Genomic DNA, 21851 nt, shown 5'->3' with positions numbered 1-21851 from the left:
CACCGATCTCCAAATACATACAGCAAGTCTACTAACAATGGTGAACAGTTTGCTCCAAATAAATTTCAAATTTACAACAGAAGCAGATTTGAGAATTAGGAAGAAAAAATTAGATCAATATGATCCAGTTGATTATGATTCTCTGCAGTATATATTCTGTATATTATATGATATTAATATATATTAATATATTCTGATTATTTACTGACTATATTTGGTGGTGATAAAGATAAAATATGTCAGTATGTTTTCAATACTATTTCCAATACTAAATTGGAATACTATTTCAATACTATACTCACTCTAAATTTCATCTTTTTTTTGGATAAATCTTCAAGAGAAACTTTTCTTGAATTTCTTAAAAGAAACCTTTATGACAACAAAGTGTTTCATTTTGCTGAAGAAAACCTTTATAAATTTATCAACTTAATCCCCTATTTTAAGCTAGAGATTCTGTAACACGAAAAAGCCATAATATTTTCAAGCACTGTAAAATGTTAGAATTCTCAGTAAATCCAACACAACTGTTAATTGTTTTTTTCTTGAAAATTACATGAAAACATTACTTTTGTTTTTCCAAGAGCCCAGTTATCCAGACCAGCTTTTTCCAAAATGGCGGCACAGGTGTCAGGGCTCACTGGGGGCTCTTCGTTCCACTTGTAGCAGAGAACATGGTACCTTCAAGCGGGAAAAAGGGCTGGTTAGTATTTCACAAAGGTTCCACACCTCAGTAGCCTGGTGGACACTCGACAGCTCTGTGTAGGGCAGGAAGAGACTCCCAGACTTAATGCAGAGGACCCTGCAGGCATTCTCAGAACTCTAAAGTAGACTGACAAAAATCTGGACCGGTCTGTTTGTGTAAATTTGAGCACTGTCTTCTCAGTTTAGTGATTACTTTTCAACACTTACCACTGAAATCCCCCACAAAAACTCCATCACTAAAAAAAAAAAAAATTAGTTGAGTATTTTTTTAATAAGATTTTTTATTTATTTATTTGACAGAGAGAGAGAGAGAGCATGAGCACAAGCAGGGGGAGTGACAGGCAGAGGGAGAGGGAGAAACAGACCCCCATTGAGCAGAAAGCCTGATGAGGGGCTGGATCCCAGGACTCTGGGATCATGACCTGAGCCGAAAGCAGATGCTTAAATGACTGAGCCACCCAGGAATCCTAGTTGAGTATTTTTAAAAAAGCAACCTTTCTCTGGGTACTAAAAGCAGAAGGACTGCAGTGGGAAGAAGCAGAGGGAAAGATTTTATTCTTTTTTTCACCTTCATAAAAACGTTGGAAGCTGATCTTAAAATTGGATGAAGGAGTTAAATTCTCTGCGAACCTCCCACCACTGTATATATGCCTTCTATCACTATTTTTCCTTGAGTTACACTGTGTCTCTCCCTGGAGATTTTCTCTATTGGTTTAATACATGTAATGGAGGAGAGGAAGCAAGTAAGGGGTTAATGCAGGAGAGAACTGAAATAGGCCCTAAGTTTTTCAAGCTGACCAGGTGAATGAAAGGAAGAAAAACTGGTTTACCCTGGTCAACAATCTTGTGCAAAAAAGGCAGTCTTCTAGAGTTTTCAACACTCCCTTATTTTTAATTTCTTGGTGCAAGATTGACCTGCCAGTCCAGAGGAGACAAAGCATTGAGTTTTGGTAGGTTTTGAATTTCCAAACAGAGGCCATGGTGTGCAGAAGACTGGGGTAGGATGGTCCGGAGAACTGAGTTCTGATCTTGACTAATTACCTGTGTAAATTTAGACACATCAGGGAACCTCTTTAAGTACCAATTTCTTCATCTAAAAATGAGCCCGTATATAAAACCTCTAAGAACATATTCTAGCTCCACCAAGTGTCATCCTGTTAAATGTGCAGATGAACCAGTTTCTGTTAAGCTCTTTGGAGAATCCTGGCCTAGAATGGTCTAGAAAGATGTGATAATCATAGTTTTTGCTGCTTGTGCAAATAACCTCGGGAGGGGGGGCCCATTAGCGTGCCCTCATCCTTCAGGCCTGCCAACTTGAGGACTAAACTTGCTTGTGGACACCTTGTGACTGAGGAGCTACTCTGCCCTCTCATCCTCCCAACTATCTCCTGGTTTTTCTTCTTTCCAGAGCCAGCCAGGATATCATCGTTCATCATATGAGCAGCCCTTAGTGAGCTCCCTCTTGTTCTATTTGTAGAGTTGCAGCTATCCTTTTCTTAGGTCTCCGGTTGAGCTCAGAATGATTTGGTAGTTGTCTAGCTGAATGATTTGGTAGTTGTCTAGCTGTTCAGAATGTTTTGGTAGTTGTCTAGCTGAATTCCTGCGACCAGATGAAACTAAGGTCTCCTACTCTTCCGCCATCTTGGACTCCTTCTCTCCCTCTTGTTCTTTTGTTACATATGCTCTGCAAACTTGCAAACCTGAACCACCCGGTCATTGTTCCCTGCCCTCCTGTTGGGCTTTGGAAACCTGCCAGAGAAAATCACTGTTCATTCAAAGTGTGCTCCCCTGTGACCCCGCTGTTTCCTGAGTTAGCCTGGCCCACAAAGACACCCAGAATCCTGACTGGTGTCCACGACCACATTCCTCACTCAATCCTCACAACTATTTAATCTCTCCTGCCCTGTTCTCTCCTCTGCCCTCTGCACTGCTCTCAGCAGATAAGCTGGTCTGCTATTTTACCAGAAGTCACCAGATGCAAGTTCTACTGACCTCTTCCCCAGCTACAGATCCCTTCTTCAGAGGAGGAGATCTCCACCCTCCACCTGCCTGTGTTCTAGATGCCATCTCCTCCCCCTCTTCTCTTCCATGTATTTTCAATCCCTTTTCTCTCTTCTGGCTCCTTCCATTTAGAACAAAACAAACCCTCTCCATCTGTCTCACCTGAAATGATTCTCTGTCTCCCACTAGCTTTACAGATCAGTTGAAAGATTGCTTAAAATAACTGTCTCTATTTCTCCACTTCCCATTGCTCTGCAGCTCCTGGAATCTGATTTAGTCACATAGTAAGAGGGACTCTTATTTCATCACATAAGACGTTTTAGTGATGAAATCTAAAGGGATGTCTTCCATCCTAATCCTAAGTGTTCTTTCTGGAGCATTGGATATTGTTGACCCCTTTCTCTGGCTTGAGTGTCCCCACGATTGCATCCCACCTTGTTCCCTGGCTTCTCCTCCCTGTTGGTCTCCTGACATGCCTCATATTTAGACTTGATGCTCAAATGCTAGTGTTCTCAATGTCCCGTTTCTTTCTAAGCTCTCCCCACAGGTGTCTCATCTACATGCAGAGTTCCAACAATTCTACAGTGGATGAGTCCTGAATCTTCATCTTCTGCCCTCTTTACACGAACTCTAAACACATCACCTCTGACTGCCTGCTCCGCACCCCACCTGCTCATCCCACAGGCACTCCAAACTCAGCAAGTCATCACCTTCCCTCTCCTCTGCTAATTCTTACCCCCCTGTGAATGATATCAACCCCTTTTCAAAGGTGATAAAGCTAGAAATCTGTGTGTCATCCTACATTCTTCCCTAGTCTCCATTCAGTGTATGCAACAAGCTTAAAAACCGCTCCAAAATCCATTTCGTTCTCTCTATTCTTAGTGTCATTGCCTTGACCTACTTGTCATCTCTTCTCATCCTGCCTTCCATTAATTGCCTTCCAACTGGTCATGTCCACCCTGCTCCCCTCTCCTAGCTCTGTCTGAATTGTCTTAATAAAATGAAAATCTGATCATGTTCTTTCCCGACTTGAAAGTCTCCAAGAACATCTCCAGTTCTAAGCCGTGATGGCAAAAACAGGTGCTTTCAAAGGCTGGGCACAAAACATATGTAATTTGGAGAGCAGAAGAAAGGTTGGAAATGCAAAGGTCACACCTGCCAAAAAGCAGTCATTTAAAAGGAGTTGACATATATGAAGATGGGCATGAAAGCTCCCTCCTCCTCCGTATCCCTGCCTGCCTTTCCAACCTCACCTTGGCTAGTTTCCATGCACAGCTTGAGCTCTGGTTATAAAAGCTCTTTAAAATTATGCCAAAAGGCCATGATTGCTCATGCCTCCATGCCTTTGTATGTGTTAATCTCTCTGTCTGCACGTCCTTCATCCTCACGGCTTGTTCCTTTAAGGAAGACTCACTCTTTCAGTATCCTAGAAACTCTCCTTAATGTATCTTTAATGAATAGACTAAGTGGGTTAACTGACATTCTCCTTCCCTGGGTGGATGCACTGACTGGGGTCCACCACACACTTGGACCTCACGGGTGGTGGCTCTCACTCGGGTGCCTGTGTGCTTCCGCTCCTGCCTGGCGAGCTGTGTTTGCTGCCAAACCTGTTTACACCTGCACTTGAGGTGACAAGGTTCAAAAACATATTACGAAGGGCCACCTGGGTGACTCAGTCAGTGAAGTGTCTGGCTTCAGCTCAGGTCATGATCCTGGAGTCCCGGGATCGAGCCTGGCGTTGGGCTCCCTGCTCAGCAGGGAGTCTGCTTCTCCCTCTGCCCCTCACCCCGCTTTTGTGCTCTCTCTCAAATAAATAATAAAATCTTAAAAGAAAACCCATATTACATAAACTGATGGACTATGAGTGAAAAAAGCCAGAGAGTTGTTTCTACAAAATTGCATCAAATGCTTTCGTAAGACTTCGTAAAGAAGTGGTCTAAACCCTATGGAAATAAATGTGGATGAAGCTATTACAAAGGGTTGAGGAGAATCTTAAGAAGCAAGAAATATTCAGCCCTATGATTGTTTCACAAATGTCTTTAACTTCCTGCTTCATCTCAAGAAATATTAACTGGAAACCATAAATAAGGGATTATGGATAGCTTATGTAAGAAAGAGTCAATAAACTCTGATTAGTGGACTTTTATTCAAAGAAAAAAATTGAGCCTTATCAAAAGGTTGAAAAATGAATATATGTTCATGTTTCAAGTTAAAATATGATATTTATAGTACATATTTATATATTACTTTTATGATTCTTTGCTTTATCTGAATTTCTACTCTAAGAAGTCTTCCTTTTTCTTCCTCCCTTCCACTATCTCCATGTCATGCTCTCAGAGTGCCCTGTGCACACTTATATTAAAAATGTCCACTATTCTTTCATTCACTTGATAAATATTTATTGAGTAGCTACTATATGCTAGGGACCCTTCTAAGTGCTGGGGATGCAGCAGTGAATAGCAGATGAGCACCCTTGTCCCTGGAATTTATATTACATTGTATGATAATGTACATAATTAGTTTCCTGTTCCCATAACCAGTCTGTGAGTTTCTTAATGTCAGAGGCTCTTTTATTAATTTTTGGGTGAAAATTTGGGTTAATCTTTTTTTCAAGGACTAGAACACCATGGGTGCTCAATTAAATGTCTGCTGAAGGACTAATGACCAGCCTCTGGGACTTGCTGGGTAAATAACCATCTAGGTAGACCAGTTGCTTTTATGGAAGAAAGCCCCCAGACCCTTGCTTTGTTGCATCCTTTGTTTTAAAGACTTGTTTTAAAACCAACATACTGGCTTTTTCTTTGTTTTTTTTTATGGGCTAGCTTCATGGTTTATGTTGTGGGATTCAAGACCACAGCGCTGTAGGTACAAAGTAATTTTGGGAGCTTGGGGCTGAGGCAAGAATAATAATGAAAATAATTATAACTAAAATGTATTAATGACATTTGGTTCTATGAAATAAACTACATATACATTATTTCATTTAATGCTCATAACCACATATAGAGTAGATACTATTACCATCATCCCTATTTGCAGATGAGAAAGATCGAGGCTTGAAGCTTATAGCAGTTACTCAAAGTAACTTTGAACAAGGTCACACATTTCGATAGTGACAGAATTTTCTTTCTTTTTTTCTTTCTTTTTTTTTTTTTTTCCAAATTTGGGTTTTCTGGATTTTTTCTTTCTTTTTTTTTTTCCCCCCACATTTGGGTTTTCTGACTTCAAAGCATATGTACTTACCTACTTCACTAAACTACTGCCTTCAGTGAGTTCGGCTTGAGTCAGAGCTCTGGTAGCCAAACCACTGTAGACAGGTGCCTAGTGGAAAAACGGAGCTCACTTCGGGGGCTTCTGAGTATAAGGGTTCATTTGAAAAAACTACAGTAAAAACCCTGGGCAAGGTAAGTTGAGGTTGTGTATCTTCCCTTAAGATTATTTCTTTGTCACAAAACGGAAGAGTTTATCTACAACAGAGTGGACAAAGAATCTGATGAATTTTGCATCATACACGGAGGGTAAGTCAAAGGCTAAGGCAGGACAGAGGAGAATGATTTAGTCCTATTTACACCTCCACAGGGCCTTTGCAAATTGTTCTGTCTCCTGAGAGTCTTTGCCAATTTAGATGACAGCTTTCAAATTAGTGATGGAGAAAAGGCTTAGCCTTTTATTTCTGGAACTTCCTGTATTCAGAACAGCTATTCTCGTGTTCTTTGTATACTTAGTATTTTTCCCCTTCCTCATTTATCATGTAGTAATTTGGTATTCTATATAGCATGGGACTTTGAAATACATTCACGAATTTATTCTCACTTCTGTCCTTCCAAATAGGCAAATTTCAACTACAATATCATCAAGAAAATAGGTTTAGTTCTCCTTACTGTCCATGTTGTAAAACCATGGATAACTGAAAGTATAAGTTTAATATGGCATTCAAGGCTCTGTCTACATAATTTTAACCTGATCAGTCTTTCCATCTCATCCCATCTTATCTTCTGTCAATTTCTGTCACTTCACTAACACCCACTGTGCTAATCCGGACAAATCAAAGTCCCTCTAGCTTTTGACACGCCAAACAGTATGTTGAGAAGACCTTTCCTGTCTTTTCCACAAACTGTACCTACTATCAGATTCTAGTTTAAACCTTCTTTCCTGATTCTCTTATCAGCCCTCCTGGAGATAATCTTTCTCTTCTCTGATCTCTTGCACTGTGTATATTATTCCCTAGGATCTTGGTATTTATTATTCTGCACTGCTTATTAACTTTCCATGTCTATGACTCTGGTAATTTTAAATGGATTGTTAATTCTTGAGGCTCAGCCAGTTTTAAAATGTGCTGTCCTCTGCAATGCTTAGCACTCTCCCGGCGTGGAGCACAACATGAGGCTTGAACTCATAATCCTGAGATCAAGACCTGAGCCAAGATCAAGAGTCAGACACTTAACCAACTGAGCCACCCAGGCACCCCAGCTCAGTACCTTGTACCTAAAGAAAAGGTCACTGAAATTCCATAGTAATTAGAGTAATATTATATTAATTTTTAGGCAAGTTAAAGATCAACTTCTAAAAAGCAAAAAACATGAAAATCGGTCACATTATGATTTTAATTTGAAATTTGAAACTTCTTGATATCAAGTATTTTTAGGTTCTCTGCGTTCATGTACAGAATGGAGAATTTACTGATAGCCAATAAGAAATTCCAGTATTTTTCATTTCTTAGTTTTGGATACAAAATGGGGTCTGCTTTGGGAGAAGGGAAGTCAGTGATTGGATGCTGGCTCTAATTCTGAACCCTACAGCCTGAGGTTTTAAAGTCTATCTTAAACTACCATAGAGGATTTGCCAATCATGGAAGTCACCATATTTGTGTAACTCTGCTCTCCATCATGAAGAACTGGTAGGGTTTTCTTCATTTCAAGGTGCTCGAAACGAATACTTTTCTTGTCTTTTTTTCTCAATTATAAATCAGAATGACGTATTTATTTACTAGCTTTTAAAAGTTATTTCTTAAAAAACAAGCTAGCAGTAATTACTTACTGAATACCTGAATGCTTTCAAACCTGTTTTTTTTAAATACCTTTCTTTTCTTTGCCAGGTGCCAAAGGGGAAAAAAGGCAAGAACTTACCATAGATACCTGAATATATGAAAGTCTGCAAAAATAATTAGAATTTTCATTTTATTTAGTAAGGGTCTTGGTTACCCCAAGTGAAAGAATGCTTGACACTAGACAAGATGATGTTTTGTTTTGTTTTGTTGGGGGGGGTTAGAAACTTTGTGTTGTTCTTAATCCTAATTTGCACACTCTGAAAAAGGCCAGAGAATGTTATTTATAGGGAATTTCTCAAATGCTAGCTTTCACCTGAAAATTGTAATACTTTGGAAGATTGAAGCTTCAAGTTCCACAGCTAATAGTAATCATAGAATTGATAAATATCAGAAACATGGTGTTTAAAATATTAAATATATAAGGTACTAAACCTCTGTATCAACACAAATGTATTACTTTATAAAATATATTTACTATATAGCTCAATTCATTTTACATTAATTTCAAATATTAAAAAGGACTTCTTATACCTAATTGAGTCTTTCTGTTTTCTAAATACTGTTATTTGTTGTTTTCTAAATACTGTTACTGAGATAATGTCTCATTTGATCCTTATCACAATTCCACCAGGCAGTCATGACAGATTCATTAAATGAGGGGAAAATGAGGTTCAGTATAGGTCAGAGTTTCTCGATCTCAGCATGGTTAACATTTTAGGCTGGATAATTATTCGCTGTGGGGGGGCTTTTCTGTGCATTGTAAGATGCTTAGCAGCACTCTTGGACTCCATGAGCTAGATGCCAACAGCAACCCCCATCCCATCACCTGTGACAACCAAAAATGTCTCCAGACATTAACAAACGTTCTTGGAGGGGCAAAAATTCCCCCTGTTGAGAATCACTGGTACAGTCCAAGGGTCACACAGCATGAGCACTGGGTTGAGAACCCAGACCCTCTAAGTGCTCAGTACAGAAACTGAGGCCTTTCAGTCATCCTGCTCATGACCGGTATCCTATGCAACCACATCGGATCTCCCAGCTGACAACAAAAACTTCCAGCCCCAGTTACCTTCTCTTTCAATGCAAAATCATTTGCAAAAACAAAATGCCTCCGTTCTAGAACAGCTGAGTAATTTTCTTTCCTATTTTGTTTCCTGTAATTCTTCTGATGAATTTCTCTATAAACTGTACTTGGAACCTTGAAAAGAAATCCACATACCGCTTTATGAAGTTGGAGAAAAGTATCCTATGAGAGTATCCCAGCCTTCGAATTCTTGCTGTTTCCAGAATTCCAGTGTAGCGAAGCTGTAGGAGAACTTTCTCTTTGTCGTATTTTCTTGCCTGACGTTCGTTATTTGGTTTGATGCAACGGACAAAGTGAGGTTGGCCCACCACCATTTTGGATAACAAATCCATCAGGGAATACTATAATACGCAAAAAAAAAAATAAATTTCTCAGCGTAGCATACAGAAACTTAGGGGCTTGCAAGTCTTTCTTTTTATTATAAGAGAAAAACCTCTGAAAACTGGATTTTACAAATGTTCACATCAATTCACAGTCAATGGAGGAAAGTCTGTATTAATGAAAATTTTATTTATAGCATATTTTTAAAAATACAGATTTACTCATAAAAACGTAGGGGCAATAATTCGGAACTTAGCTATTAAAAGGTTGCCTGTACATTCTTAAGGCAACTTTAATTAATAGATGAAATTACTTTTCAAATAATTTGTTTGTAAGTAATTATACCCCTTCATGGAAGCTTGCTGATATATAATATTTAGGCATACGACTTAACTTCTTGCTTATACTATTAATTTCCTTGTCCAATTCTTTCTTTATAGAAAGTATGAAAGTAAACACTTCAAGGCCTGTCAGGATCATCTCCTGGGTTAAAATAAGAAATGAGAAGTTAAAGCAGTTTACTATATAGGACGTAGGAGTTACGAAAATAAGCAAATTCATTTAAGTACTCTAATCTGCTCTAGCTTGATAATTTTCTTATTTATTTTAGAATTTTCAAAGTCACATAGGAAAACTGTGTGTTCAGCAACAGCTTATTAAAACGGTAGCCAATTACAGGACAACTAAGTATAACAGAATAATCACAGCTCACCTAAAAGTGGAACTCAGAAAATGAGCATGTTAAAGACCAGCGCTGCAATTTATTGGCAAGGTAACGAATGTATGAACATAGTCAGCTGGTGTTGGTTGGATTTCTTTTAGTGTTGGGAGGAACATAGAAGCCTATGGTTACAAAGCCAGAGCAAGCCAAATACAGAATTACGCAAGTGACAAAGCCTTGGATTTGCTCGGCTTCTTCTTGGGCACCGAAACTCAGATGTGATCCTCACACAGCTGGGCTTGCCACTTTGGAGCCCCCTTTTCATGACGTTTATCTGTGAGCCGTCATTCCTTTGGTAGTCCTGCAAGCACCTGCTGGGTGCGGGAGGTACGGAAGGGATACACTTGCCGTTGGCATTCAGAGAAAGAGCCTGCTGCAACTTCGGCACTGGTTTGTCTTAGGAACCAAGGCATGGTGTTCCACTACGTTCATTCTCCGCAGAATGAAAAATAACTTAAAAAAAATACATTATATACTCTATGGAATTATCTTCTATCACTTTTCACTTCAGCCAGAGGAGGACAATGATTTTATGAACTAGTGTTTTAAACATACACACAGTGTTGGATGTCACCAACAGTGGACTGATGTTGGTCTTGGATAGCTCACTTAAAAAAGGAAGATAATCTGTCTGTAAATACGCTTGGTAATTTAGCTCTGCCGTGGTCTTGAGGAAAGGTGAATGTACCAGCAGCAAATGTGAGATAGTAAGCATATAAACGTACTACCGTGCTACTCAAAGATGATTAAGCACACACTGTCTGCTATGAGCTTACGACTTGAAAAAATATTTAATAAAACTACCCAGCTATTTTTAAAAGAATTTCATGATTCTGTTAGAAAACTGGATTTACTCACTGAACACTTACTTATAGTAAATTTAGCCTAATTTCCTCCCCTTCTCCCGCCTTAAATTATACTATTAATAATTTTCAATTTTTAGTTAGTATTTTCTCCATTTTCATTGGCTGGTTAATATGATTTATTATTTTTTTTATTTTTTAATTGTTTTTAAAGATCTTATTTATTTGAGAGAGAGCGAGCGAGTGACAGCATGAGTGGTGGGGAGAGGAGAGGGAGAAGGAGAAGCAGACTCCCTGCCAAGCAGGGAGCCCGATGCGGGGCTTGATCCCAGGACCCCAAGATCATGACCTGACCGAAGGCAGAGACTTAACCGACTGAGCCACCCAGGCACCCCAATATGATTTTATCAGAAGAGATAAATAAGAACTAACACCAATAACGAGGACAGGGGTATCTAGAGTTCTTCAGAGCACAGAGGAAGTAAAGTACTTCTTATCTTCCTTTTCTCCCATATTGTCCAGGGAAGACAGGTAAGAAAGGTCACCTTGACCCTATGCTAAGGACACAGTGGCTGACTTTCTTGGCATGTTACTATGTTTTCCTGGTATTCCTTCTCCTGGCCCCATGCTTATACCAGTTCTTTTTCTTTTGAGGTTTTCATCTTGTCTATGTGCAGGGAGATATGGAATGGACCTGGATGCTCAGCCTTGTCCCATTTGCCCACCCCAAGATCATTTAGGAGTGGGATGGAGAAGTGATAGGTAGTTATCATAGCACTGAATTAAAAACTCTGTCAGGTTTTGTTCTAGTGCAAATGCGTTTGGTTCTTTGGACAAATTTAACCAAGGTATAAACTTCCATTAAGATTGACTTAGTATGCAATAATTTTATAGATAAAATATCATAGCAAACCATCCATAGGTTTTTGACAGTACTCTCTAGTATATTCTGTATCTAATAAATAGTAAATGGAATACAATGAGAATTATCTTTTGCTAATAGTACTCTGATATTTATTACTAGCTTTTGATTTGTAACTCTTTTAAAATAAATAACATTCCTGGGGCACCTGGGTGGCTCAGTCAGTTAAGCCTCTGACTCTTGATTTTGGGTCAGGTCGTGATCTTACGGGTCATGAATTCAAGCCCCTATCAGGCTTTGCACTGGGCGTGAAGCCTGCTTAGTGTTCTCTTTCTTCATCTCGCTCTGCCCCTCCCCCTATTTGAAAATCAATTAATCAATAACATTCCTAAGTACAACACACCATAATTTAATATCTTACTCTAAAATATGATGCAACTGTTTGTGTCTTCATGTTGGTTGTCTCTATGGTATGACCTGTGGCTTCTCCACTTTGATCCTACAAAGACCAAGAAAGACAGTGATGCTTCAGTATCCACTGTACTTTATGATCTACAAGAAGCGCATGGAATTTCCTTCAGGTTATCATGGTCTATGCATTCAAATACATAAAATAACAAAAGGTTAATATTTTTACTAGGGTAATTGTTTTGTCAGCCTCACTGGAATTTTAATTGGTCTTGCAGGGAATGTGAATGTCTCAGACCTTAGCTAATATATTTTTAGGTGGTCTTAGTGCAACATTAAAATGAGCTATAAAGGAAGAGTTAAGAAGGTATCACAAATTCATGATTATTTCAGTGGCTAGCAGTAATACGAACATAACATAGCTGTTTAAGCAGAAAAGAAAGATCAAAGGGAGAAAACCTAAAGTAAAATGCTGTTTACTTTTAGGAGCACATAAACACTGTTGTTGTAAAGGTTAGATTTTTACACTCACTGTCATGCAAAATGCATTTTCTTACCTTTGTCAAGTTGATTGATTTTTCTGAATTCCTCATTTGATAATTTATTATATTTCTAGTTTTAGAATGTGGCAGATTACCTATAGGAATGTGGATGAAATTAATATACATTTTAGAGTCTTCAATCACTAGAAGACTTTCCTCATTTACTTAAGTATTAAAATAAACATTGTTGATGCCACAATATTCATCCTTGGTTAAGTATTTATGAGAAATTTAAGGATAAAATATTACATAAAAATTTACGACAAATTTTAAGTTCAGAAAAAAAACCCAGCTTTGAGATTAGAAAAAATACAGGTAAGTGTTGGATTTCCTTTAACTGCTACAAGATATGGTGTGATTCTGATAAAGGGAACAATTTGCTTCGTGTGTGTGTGTGTGTGTTAAATGGCATCTGAGATTTTTTTTTAATGCAAAGGTAAGCTTTACAATGGGCCTTAAAAATCATACAGATTATTAATTCATGTGAAATGGTTATGAGAAAATCAAGAATGGTTGAGAGTAATGGATATGCTCAATCTAACATTCAGAAATAGTGCCTGTTACTAGGGCTACTTAAATGTGCACAACCTGAGGCTGTGAAAATATTCTGGTGTAGTGAAAAGTTATGGCCCCAGAAGCCAGGAAGACCTGGATTTGGATACCAGCTGTGGTACTTAAATCGTGTTGCCCGCGGATCATTTACTTAGTCTCTGAGTTGCATTTTGAAACCACATAATGGGGATAGTGCTGTCTGCCTCACAGAATTTTAATGACATGTGACAGTATGTCTGGTACATGGTGGGCATCCAGAAATGTTAGTTCATTTTCTCTCCTGTCCCACCTCTCACCAAGCAAAATAACCAACCAACCCACAATCCAAGAGTTCATCATCCCAACAGTAATGTTCAAATATATCTCCAGAATTCAGTATCACTTGAGAAAGATTACTTCTTTTCATTCTCATTCTTTTGGGTGAGAAGTAGAGGCTACATGTTTTTTGTTTTTTAGAGAGAGAGTGTGTGTGTGTGTGTGCATGCCAGGGGTGGGGTGGGGACAGAGGGAGAGGGAGAGAGAATTTTAAGTAGGCTCCATGCCCAGCACGGAGCCTGAGGCAGGGATCAACATCCAGACCCTGAGATCATGACCTGAGCCGAAATCAAGAGTCAGGCGCTTAACCAACTGAGCCACCCAGGTGCCCCAAGGCTACATGTTTTTGACAAATCCTTCACATTCTTTGTGGTGGCGAAAGCCTGGCTCCAAAGTGATGATGCTGGTGGGACCCTGCCTGGGATTTAGCTGGCAGTTCCTCTGCTGTGCTGTCGTCCCCCTTCCCTCATTACCAAGAAAAGTGTCACGATGGGTGTGCGCGCTGGCTTTCACGCTGGGCTGCGCACTGCACTGTTCACTCTTCAACTGTGAAACTTACTGCAGACAGCAGAGTGGACAGAGATAGTAACACATGGTCTTCAGAGGGGCAGCTGTGGACTTTCATTTGTTTTTTGTTTTTTTTAAGGGAAAGTTTTAGAAAAAAATTACCAAAATTACTACAGACTTATACAAAGGACTAGTAGTACATTAATTAGAATAGACCCATTACTTAATAGATACCATTACTTAATATTAGCCAAATAAGAATTAAAAATTTAAGTTTTTCTGAAAACTAAAAAACTAGAGGAAATTTACTAAGGGATTAATAATTTCAATGTAACAAAATTTATACACTAGTCATCAAATTATTTAACAACAAAATAAACAAAAGCCTTTTTTTTTTAAACGAAAGCCTTCTAAAAATTCATTAATGCATATCAACAGGAACTAAAATTAGCATAGATCTTAATTTCAGAAAATATATCCACTTTGCCTTTATAGTTGACCTGATGAACAAACCTGTAATAAACCAAGATAGAGACGTGAGCTGCAAGGAATTGTGGTACATTTCCTCCTAATAATGGCTGAACTGTATTTCATATTTAAAGTCATACATGCAAAGGGTTATCTTAGAATCTTGGAGACAGCATAATACAGAATTGGAAAACCCAAACTTTCAAGCCCACTTCTAAGACTTCCCACAGGAACAACATTGGGAAAGTTGCTCAACATTTCCAAGACTCAATGTCTCATCTGTAACAGTAATTCCTCCTCAGAGTGTTGCTATTAGGAGTAAATAAAAGTAGTCAGCCCAGTGCCTAGCACATTGCAACTTCTAAACAAATTTATGTATTATTATTGTTGTCATCATTATTATTATGTTTGCATATTAGGTGAATATAAAATCCAAATGCCTCTGATAGCTTTGAGATTCAGTCACTGAAACATCTTTGATTATGAAATTCTCTTCTCCCTGGCTAATGAAACATGGTTCTGCTGATAGTCAGGAGACAGAACATAGTATTGAGAACCTGGTTGCATATTTTATAAGGGTAAAAAACATGAGATTAGGTGCACAGACGCAGTTGGTGGATATAGAAAGAGATGACAATTGTTAAAGTCAAAACTGAAGACATTTGCTTCTGGGCATGATAAAGTAACACAGACTGAATTAACTGAAATAACAACAACAACAAAAAAATACAAAATATATGAGGTAACCGTTTCTCTTCCTTTTCATTTTTTATTGTAAAGCTTACATAACATAAAATTCAGCATCTTAATCATTTTTAAGTGTACAGGTCAATAGCATTACATACATTCATAATGTGAGGCAACCGTCACTGCCATCCATGTCCATAATTTTTTTCATCTTGTAAAACTGAAACTTTATACCCCTTAAATACTAGCTCCCCATTCCTACCGCCCCCAGCCCCTGGCAATCATGATTCTGCTTTCTGTCTCTATGATTTTGACTGCCCTAAGTACCTTATTCTGAAGAATCATACAGTATTTGTCTAGGAATAACAGTTTTCATATATTGTGCATCAAGCAGTACAGGACACTGATCCCTGAGTGAGGGGAAACAAATGAGGTGAGCCCTATGATGACCCCAGTTTCTGTCTAAAGAGATTTTACACTGTAAGGAGGGGAACCCAGGTGAAGACTAGGGAAAATAACAGATGTAACCAAGAGAATACACATCAAATGGTAGAGTCAGTCAAACCCAACATATCGATAGTTTGATCACCTCAATTAAAAGGCAGAGATTGTCACAATTTAAAAAGGCCCAACTACATGCTGTCTACAAAAAAAAAAAAAAAAACACTTTAAATACAAACACAAGAATAAGATGAAGTTGAAAGTATAAAAAAAGATATACCATTCAACCACTAATCCTAAGAAAGTTGGAGTCTCCATATTATCAGGCAAAGTAGATTTCAGAGCAAAGAATATTACCAAGGATAAAAATAATAATAATAAAGGGGTCTAGTCATCAAGAAGCTATAATAATTCTAAATGTTTATGTGTCCAATAATAGATCTTAAAAACACATGAAGCAAAAGCTGATAAAAATGAAAGACAAAATAGATAAATTGAATTATAATCAGATATTTCAAAACTCTTCTCTCAGTAACTGGTAGAACCAGGAGAGAAAAAAATAGTAAGGATATAGAAGATTTGACCAATACTATCAACCAAGTTGATCCAATTGACATTTATTTAACTCTCCATCCAACACAGTGGAAAATACATTATTTGTAAGTGTAAATGAAACATAAAATAAGATATACCATATTCAGGGCCATTAAAACATGTCTCAGTAAATTTAAATGGATTAAATCATACAAAATATGCTTTCTGAGCACTATGGCATTATATTAGAAGGCCACAACACAAAGATATGGAAAATCCCAATATTTTTAGAATTGAAATATAATACTTATAAATAGTCCATATAAGTACTTATATTAGAAATGTTTTCTTAAATCAATGACCTAAGGTCTCACCTTAGAAATTAGAAAAAGAAGACAAAATAAAGCCCAAAGTAAACAGAAGAAAGGAAACAAAAATGAAAAAGCCCTCCCCCCGCCCCCCTAGGGAAGAAAGAAAGAAAAGAAGAAGGAAAAAAAAATCAACAAAATAGAAAGCAAAACCAATAGAGAAAATCAGTGAAACTATAAACTATACGCTGGTTCTTTGAGAAGATCAGTAAAATTGACAAATCTCTAGAAAATCTATCAAGAATAAAGTGAAAGAGGACACAAAAGATTCAGATCAGGAATGAGAGAGCTGATAAAACTCCAAGATCTATAGATATTAAAGGATAATAAGGGAACATTATAATCAACATTATGTCAATGAATCTGACTACATAGATGAAACAGACAAATTTCTTAAAAGATACAACCTACTAAAGCTCATTCAAAAAATTAGATAATTAAATATCCTTATATTTGTTGAACAGTTTGAATTTGTAGTCCAAAACCTACTCACAAAAAACCCCTTCTGGCCCAGATGGCTTCACTGGTGAATTCTATAAAGGAATTCAGAAAGAAATAATACTCACTCTACTTTTCCTGAAAATTGAAGAGGAAGCAATACTTCTCAATTCATTCGATGAGGCCAATATTACTCTGATCCCAACATTAGAAAAAAATTAGAAGAAAACTATAGCCCAATATCCCTCATGAACACAGATGCAAAAATTCTTAACAAAATGTCGGAAAATTTAATCTTAGCAATACATAAAAGTCCAGTGCATCGTGACCATGTCAGGTTTTTCCCAGGAATAAAAAGTTGGCATAACATTCAAAAATCAATTAACATAACTCGTCATATTTACAGATTAAAAAATAAACGAATTAACATCTCAGTAGATGCAAAAAAAGCATCTGACAAAATTCAAACATGCATACCTGATAAATATTCAGAAAACTAGGAATAGACAGAATTTCTCCTCCTGAGAAAGAACGTCTATGAAAAACCTACAGGTGACATCATATTTATTGGGGAAAAATTGAAAGCTTTCCCCCCAAGATGAGGAATAAGGCTAGAATGTTCACTCTTAGAATCTGTATTCAATATTGCATTGGTGATTCTAGCCAGTGCAACCAGGCAAGATGAAGACATAAAAAGTAAACAGAATGGAGAAGAAAGGGCAAACTCTTTTTTCACAGATGACATGATCATCTAAATATCCTATGGAATTTACAAAAAAAGCTACTCTAATAAATAAGCTTAGCAACACTGCAGGGTGAACGATCAATACACAAAAATCAACTGGATTTCTATACACTAGCAACAAACAGAATTTAAATTAAAATTACCATTTATAATAGCATAAAATGTGATATATTAGCAGATAATTTGACAAAGATATACAAGACTCATACACTGGAAACTACAAAATATTGCTGAGAGAAATTAAGGAAGACTTAAATAAATGGAGAGCTATATTGTGCTCCCTGATTGGAAGACTATTGTGAAGATATCAATTCTGCCAAAATTAATCAATAGCTTCAGTGTATCCCAATCAAAATCTCACCAGAAATTGACCAGCTTATTCTAAAATTTATATGGAAAAGCAAAGGAATTATAATTGCCTCGACAACTCTGAAAAAGACCAAGAGTGGGGTAGCTTATACTACCTGATTTCAATTTTTTTTTTTAATAAAGCTACAGTAATCAAGAAGTATAGTACTGCCATAAAGACAGACAAATATCAGTGAAAAGTCTAGAAACAGACTTACATGTATATAGTCAATTGATTTTCAACAGGGCACCCAAGCAATTCAATGCGGGAAAGAACAATTCTTTCAACCGATGGTGCTAGAACAAATGGAGAGGGGTCAGGAGTGGTGGTGTGAAGGATTCCAGAGTCATGAGGAAACATCATCTGGGGGTGATGAATATGTTCACTCACTACAGAATGTGGTGTTTTATAGGTGTTTATGCCTGTCAAAAACTCATCACATTTTACTGTCTAAACATGTGCTATTTATTGTGTCAGTTATATCTCAATAAAACTGTAAAAAGAAATACAAAATAATACCAATAAAGAAAAATAACCCAAACTACATTTTTTTTCTACTTAAAAGCAAATGCAAACATGTATATGGTTGGGTGGAGGAAACACATGTAAGCTTTTAATCAATAAGACAGAGCTCACTAAACCTATAGAGTCTTTTTTTAAAGTGTATTTTATTTTATTTTATTTATTTATTTGACAGAGAGAGAGACAGCCAGAGAGAGAACACAAGCAAGGGGAGCAAGAGAGGGAGAAGCAGGCTTCCTGCAGAGCAGGGATCCTGAGGCGGGGCTCGATCCCAGGACCCCGGGATCATGACCTGAGCCGAAGGCACATGCTTAACCATCTGAGCCACCCAGGCGCCCCTAAACCTTTAGAGTCTTAAAGTACCACCCCAAAGCTGCCCAGTCCTGAAACAGAGGTCATTCTGAACTCTTTAGAGGTGAGCATATTCTTCTAGTGAGTAGTTAAAATACCACCATATTTTTTGGTCAGTTCTTCAGACACTTTTCTTTATTGAAAACCTAGTTTGTTTATATTTATTTTTACATGTTCTTCAGACAATCTGGGCAGAATGTATTAAAAAATGCGTATTTAGTGAGCTAAAAACAAACCAACATAAAGAAATTGAGGATTATACTCATGAAAAGCACAGTCAGAAACTACTGGATTGGGCCTGAGGAATTTTCTCAGTTAAAGGAAATTGCCTTAGGTTACCTGTTTTTGTCAGAGGGTGATTGACTAGTTGCCGAATCACACTGTTTTCTGATGACCTCAAAAGCAGCACAATATCAGTTGGAAGAGTGTCTCTATTTTTAGCTAAGAATCCATTTGCATTATAGAGGACCTGTTGATAAAGTATATTTCAGTATCACAAAGGATGTCATTCTCATTATCATCACCGTCAACGGCGGCAGAATCATCAATAGGTATTTGTTGAGAACTTCCTCTGTGCTGAGCGACAGGTACACAAAGATTTATAAAGGTAGTCCTTTACAACTTGGTTGGAAGAGCAAACTTTTCCAGGTCTAGAGTATATTTTGTCAGAGAAAAATCTGTGTCTTGCTAATTTTATTTGGGTTAAAATCATAAAAAAGGTTTGATCCCTCTCATTTATTATGTTGGAAATTTGGTAGTGTTTCCTTTCTCTGTTTGGAGGGTTGAGAGTGGCATAAAGGAGGCACCCTGGGCCATCAAGGGATTCTCGTTTCTATGATAACTGATTCACGCGCAATGAACTGGCCATTATAGATTTTCGTCTCCGTAAGTAGTATGGTCTAAGTACACTATGAGGATTCATGTTTCTGGCACTTCTAAATAATTTTAAGACTTTCTAAAGATCAATGTGACCCAAAGATTTCTGTAGGATGGATGATCTAATATGGTTGTTGTTATGGGTTGAATTGTGTCCTTCCAAAATTAGTATGTTGAATTCCTGATCCCAAATGTGACTGTATTTGGATAGGGTCTTTAAGGTGGTAATTAAGGTTAAATGTGGTCCTAGGGGTGGGACCCTAATCCCATAGTACTGGTATGCTTGTAAGAAGAGAAGGACACACTGGAGATCTCTTTCCCCCGTCAATTACCCAGGTAAAAGGCCACATGAGAACACTGTAAGAATGCACCCATCTGCAAGACAGGGAGAGAGCTCTCACCAGACATCGACCTTGCTGGCACCTTGATCTTGGACTTCTAGCTTCCAGAACTGTGAGAAAATAAGTTTCTGTGCTTTAAGCCACCCATCCTGCATTATTTTTCTTATGACAGTCCAAGCAGACTAATATAGCTGTTAAAAACAACTGGATAAAATGATCATAGGAAATTCTTAATGGATGTTTTTAGAAAAGGCTTATTTGGAAAAATCATATGCTGAACACCATGGGAGAGGCCAAAACTAAAATCGTTAAGGTAGATTTTTTTTTTCAGTGACAAAAGTCTGTGGAATATTGAAGTCTGTGGAATAGAGAAGTCCTAGTAGACCTAAATCTTCCAGGTTCTGTGTTATTTCATTTTGTTCATGTATTTCTCATTCTATGCGTTTCTTTCTTGATTTTAATATCTTCTCAGTCCTCCAATATTTATAACATCATTGTGAAGGAATGACCTGTTTTTCTCTGTGGAAGGGAAACAGAGCATCCTTGGGTTTAGGACAATATATCTGAGGTTTGCTCTGCTGTGGGAATGTGCATCTATCAATGCATAAACTTCCAACTGCTGAACAGTCCATTAGTCAACCCCACCTAGGTTAGCACCATTACCCGACAACACCTCCAATCTGGCACTTTCTCCTGTTGGGCAGGAGGAGAGACAAAGGTTTCTGTGGAGAGAGAAGTACCTCAAGTCTATAAAAGGCAGTTTATACAAAAGGTTCCCACCTATCATGAAAAGAAGGAAAAAGTAGGTCCCCATTGCCAGCCAATCTCATCCAAAGCCAGATCTTATGATCAGAAAGATGGAAGCTTTGATACTTGCCTTTCTCTTTTCTTTTCTTTCTTGTTTTCCCTTAGTTTCTTAATAAAAATTCCTCTAGAAAAACTATAAGATTGTGTTTGAAAAAGTAGGAGAAGGATTTTTTGTTCACTTTTTCAGGACAGATTGTAGGAAGCTGGAGAACAGACAGGGCCAGATTGGGGCAGAAACAGGTGGCTATCTCATTATAACCATCTGTAAATATTTCGGGCCATAGTTTTCATGTTTATCATTATTATTTGATGAAAGACTAAGAGAAACTCAGTCATAATTCTTCACAGTTCTTACCTTTCCTGCATAGTGGTGAATTCCAAAACTAAGTTCCATTCTTTTGGGCCTCCAGAAGTACTGTGATTTCAGGTTACCTTCAAATTTTTCTATAGGAAAAAAAATTGAACTCCACTATCAAGCCATGTAAGGAGATCCTCAGAAAATACTGATTGACAGAATCATCTCTTTCACTATAAAATGGACAATGTGTAGTGAAAAGACAATTTTATATAGCTGATAAATGAGATTAGGAGCACAAATGGTGAGACCAAACTCAAGATCATGAATTTAACCATTCTATTATGATTTAGAGCAGCAGTTCTTAAACCTTGGCAAGCAACAGAACCGCCCCCCCCCGCCCCGCCCCCGGAGTACCTATTAAAACACAGAGTTTCTGACTTAGTAGGTCTGGGCGTGGGGGGAATCTGAGAAGGATTCTACTTGGAAGTAGAGGAAGGAAACTACCTGAGATGAACTGATCAAAGAGGTTTGTGAAACCCAGTTTGATGTGAAGCCATGAGCCTAGAAATCTGGTATTCTGGCTTTCCTTTCCATTAGAATAAGTTATTACTGATTACATAGGAAAAATGTAGGGTCATAAAGGCAGTTACAGTCCTATAACAATTGTGTCACCTTCAGAGAATTTTTTACTCCATGTCCTAGAAGGGACATTTTAACCTCAAAAATCAAGTGATTGCTATGACACAATTTTCCCCAGAACT

At 37.7% G+C, this 21851-nt stretch overlaps 1 protein-coding gene across 1 annotated transcript in view; it reads right to left on the bottom strand.

Moving 5' to 3' along the window:
* The window catches only part of MYO3A (myosin IIIA), a 229963-nt gene that overhangs the window by 55540 nt on the left and 152572 nt on the right, over nt 1-21851 (bottom strand). The window contains exons 20-25 of the mRNA XM_032396700.1: nt 21148-21236; nt 19108-19237; nt 12507-12586; nt 11963-12040; nt 8970-9175; nt 567-678 (exon numbers count right to left, since the gene is read on the bottom strand). Of these exons, the coding sequence (XP_032252591.1) occupies nt 567-678; nt 8970-9175; nt 11963-12040; nt 12507-12586; nt 19108-19237; nt 21148-21236 (695 nt within the window). The remainder of the gene's footprint in view (nt 1-566; nt 679-8969; nt 9176-11962; nt 12041-12506; nt 12587-19107; nt 19238-21147; nt 21237-21851) is intronic.

This window comes from Phoca vitulina, unplaced genomic scaffold (assembly GCF_004348235.1).
Source record: "Phoca vitulina isolate PV1807 unplaced genomic scaffold, GSC_HSeal_1.0 scaffold93, whole genome shotgun sequence".
NCBI classification, from domain to species: Eukaryota; Metazoa; Chordata; class Mammalia; order Carnivora; family Phocidae; genus Phoca; species Phoca vitulina.
This window is presented reverse-complemented; position numbering and strand designations above follow the sequence as displayed.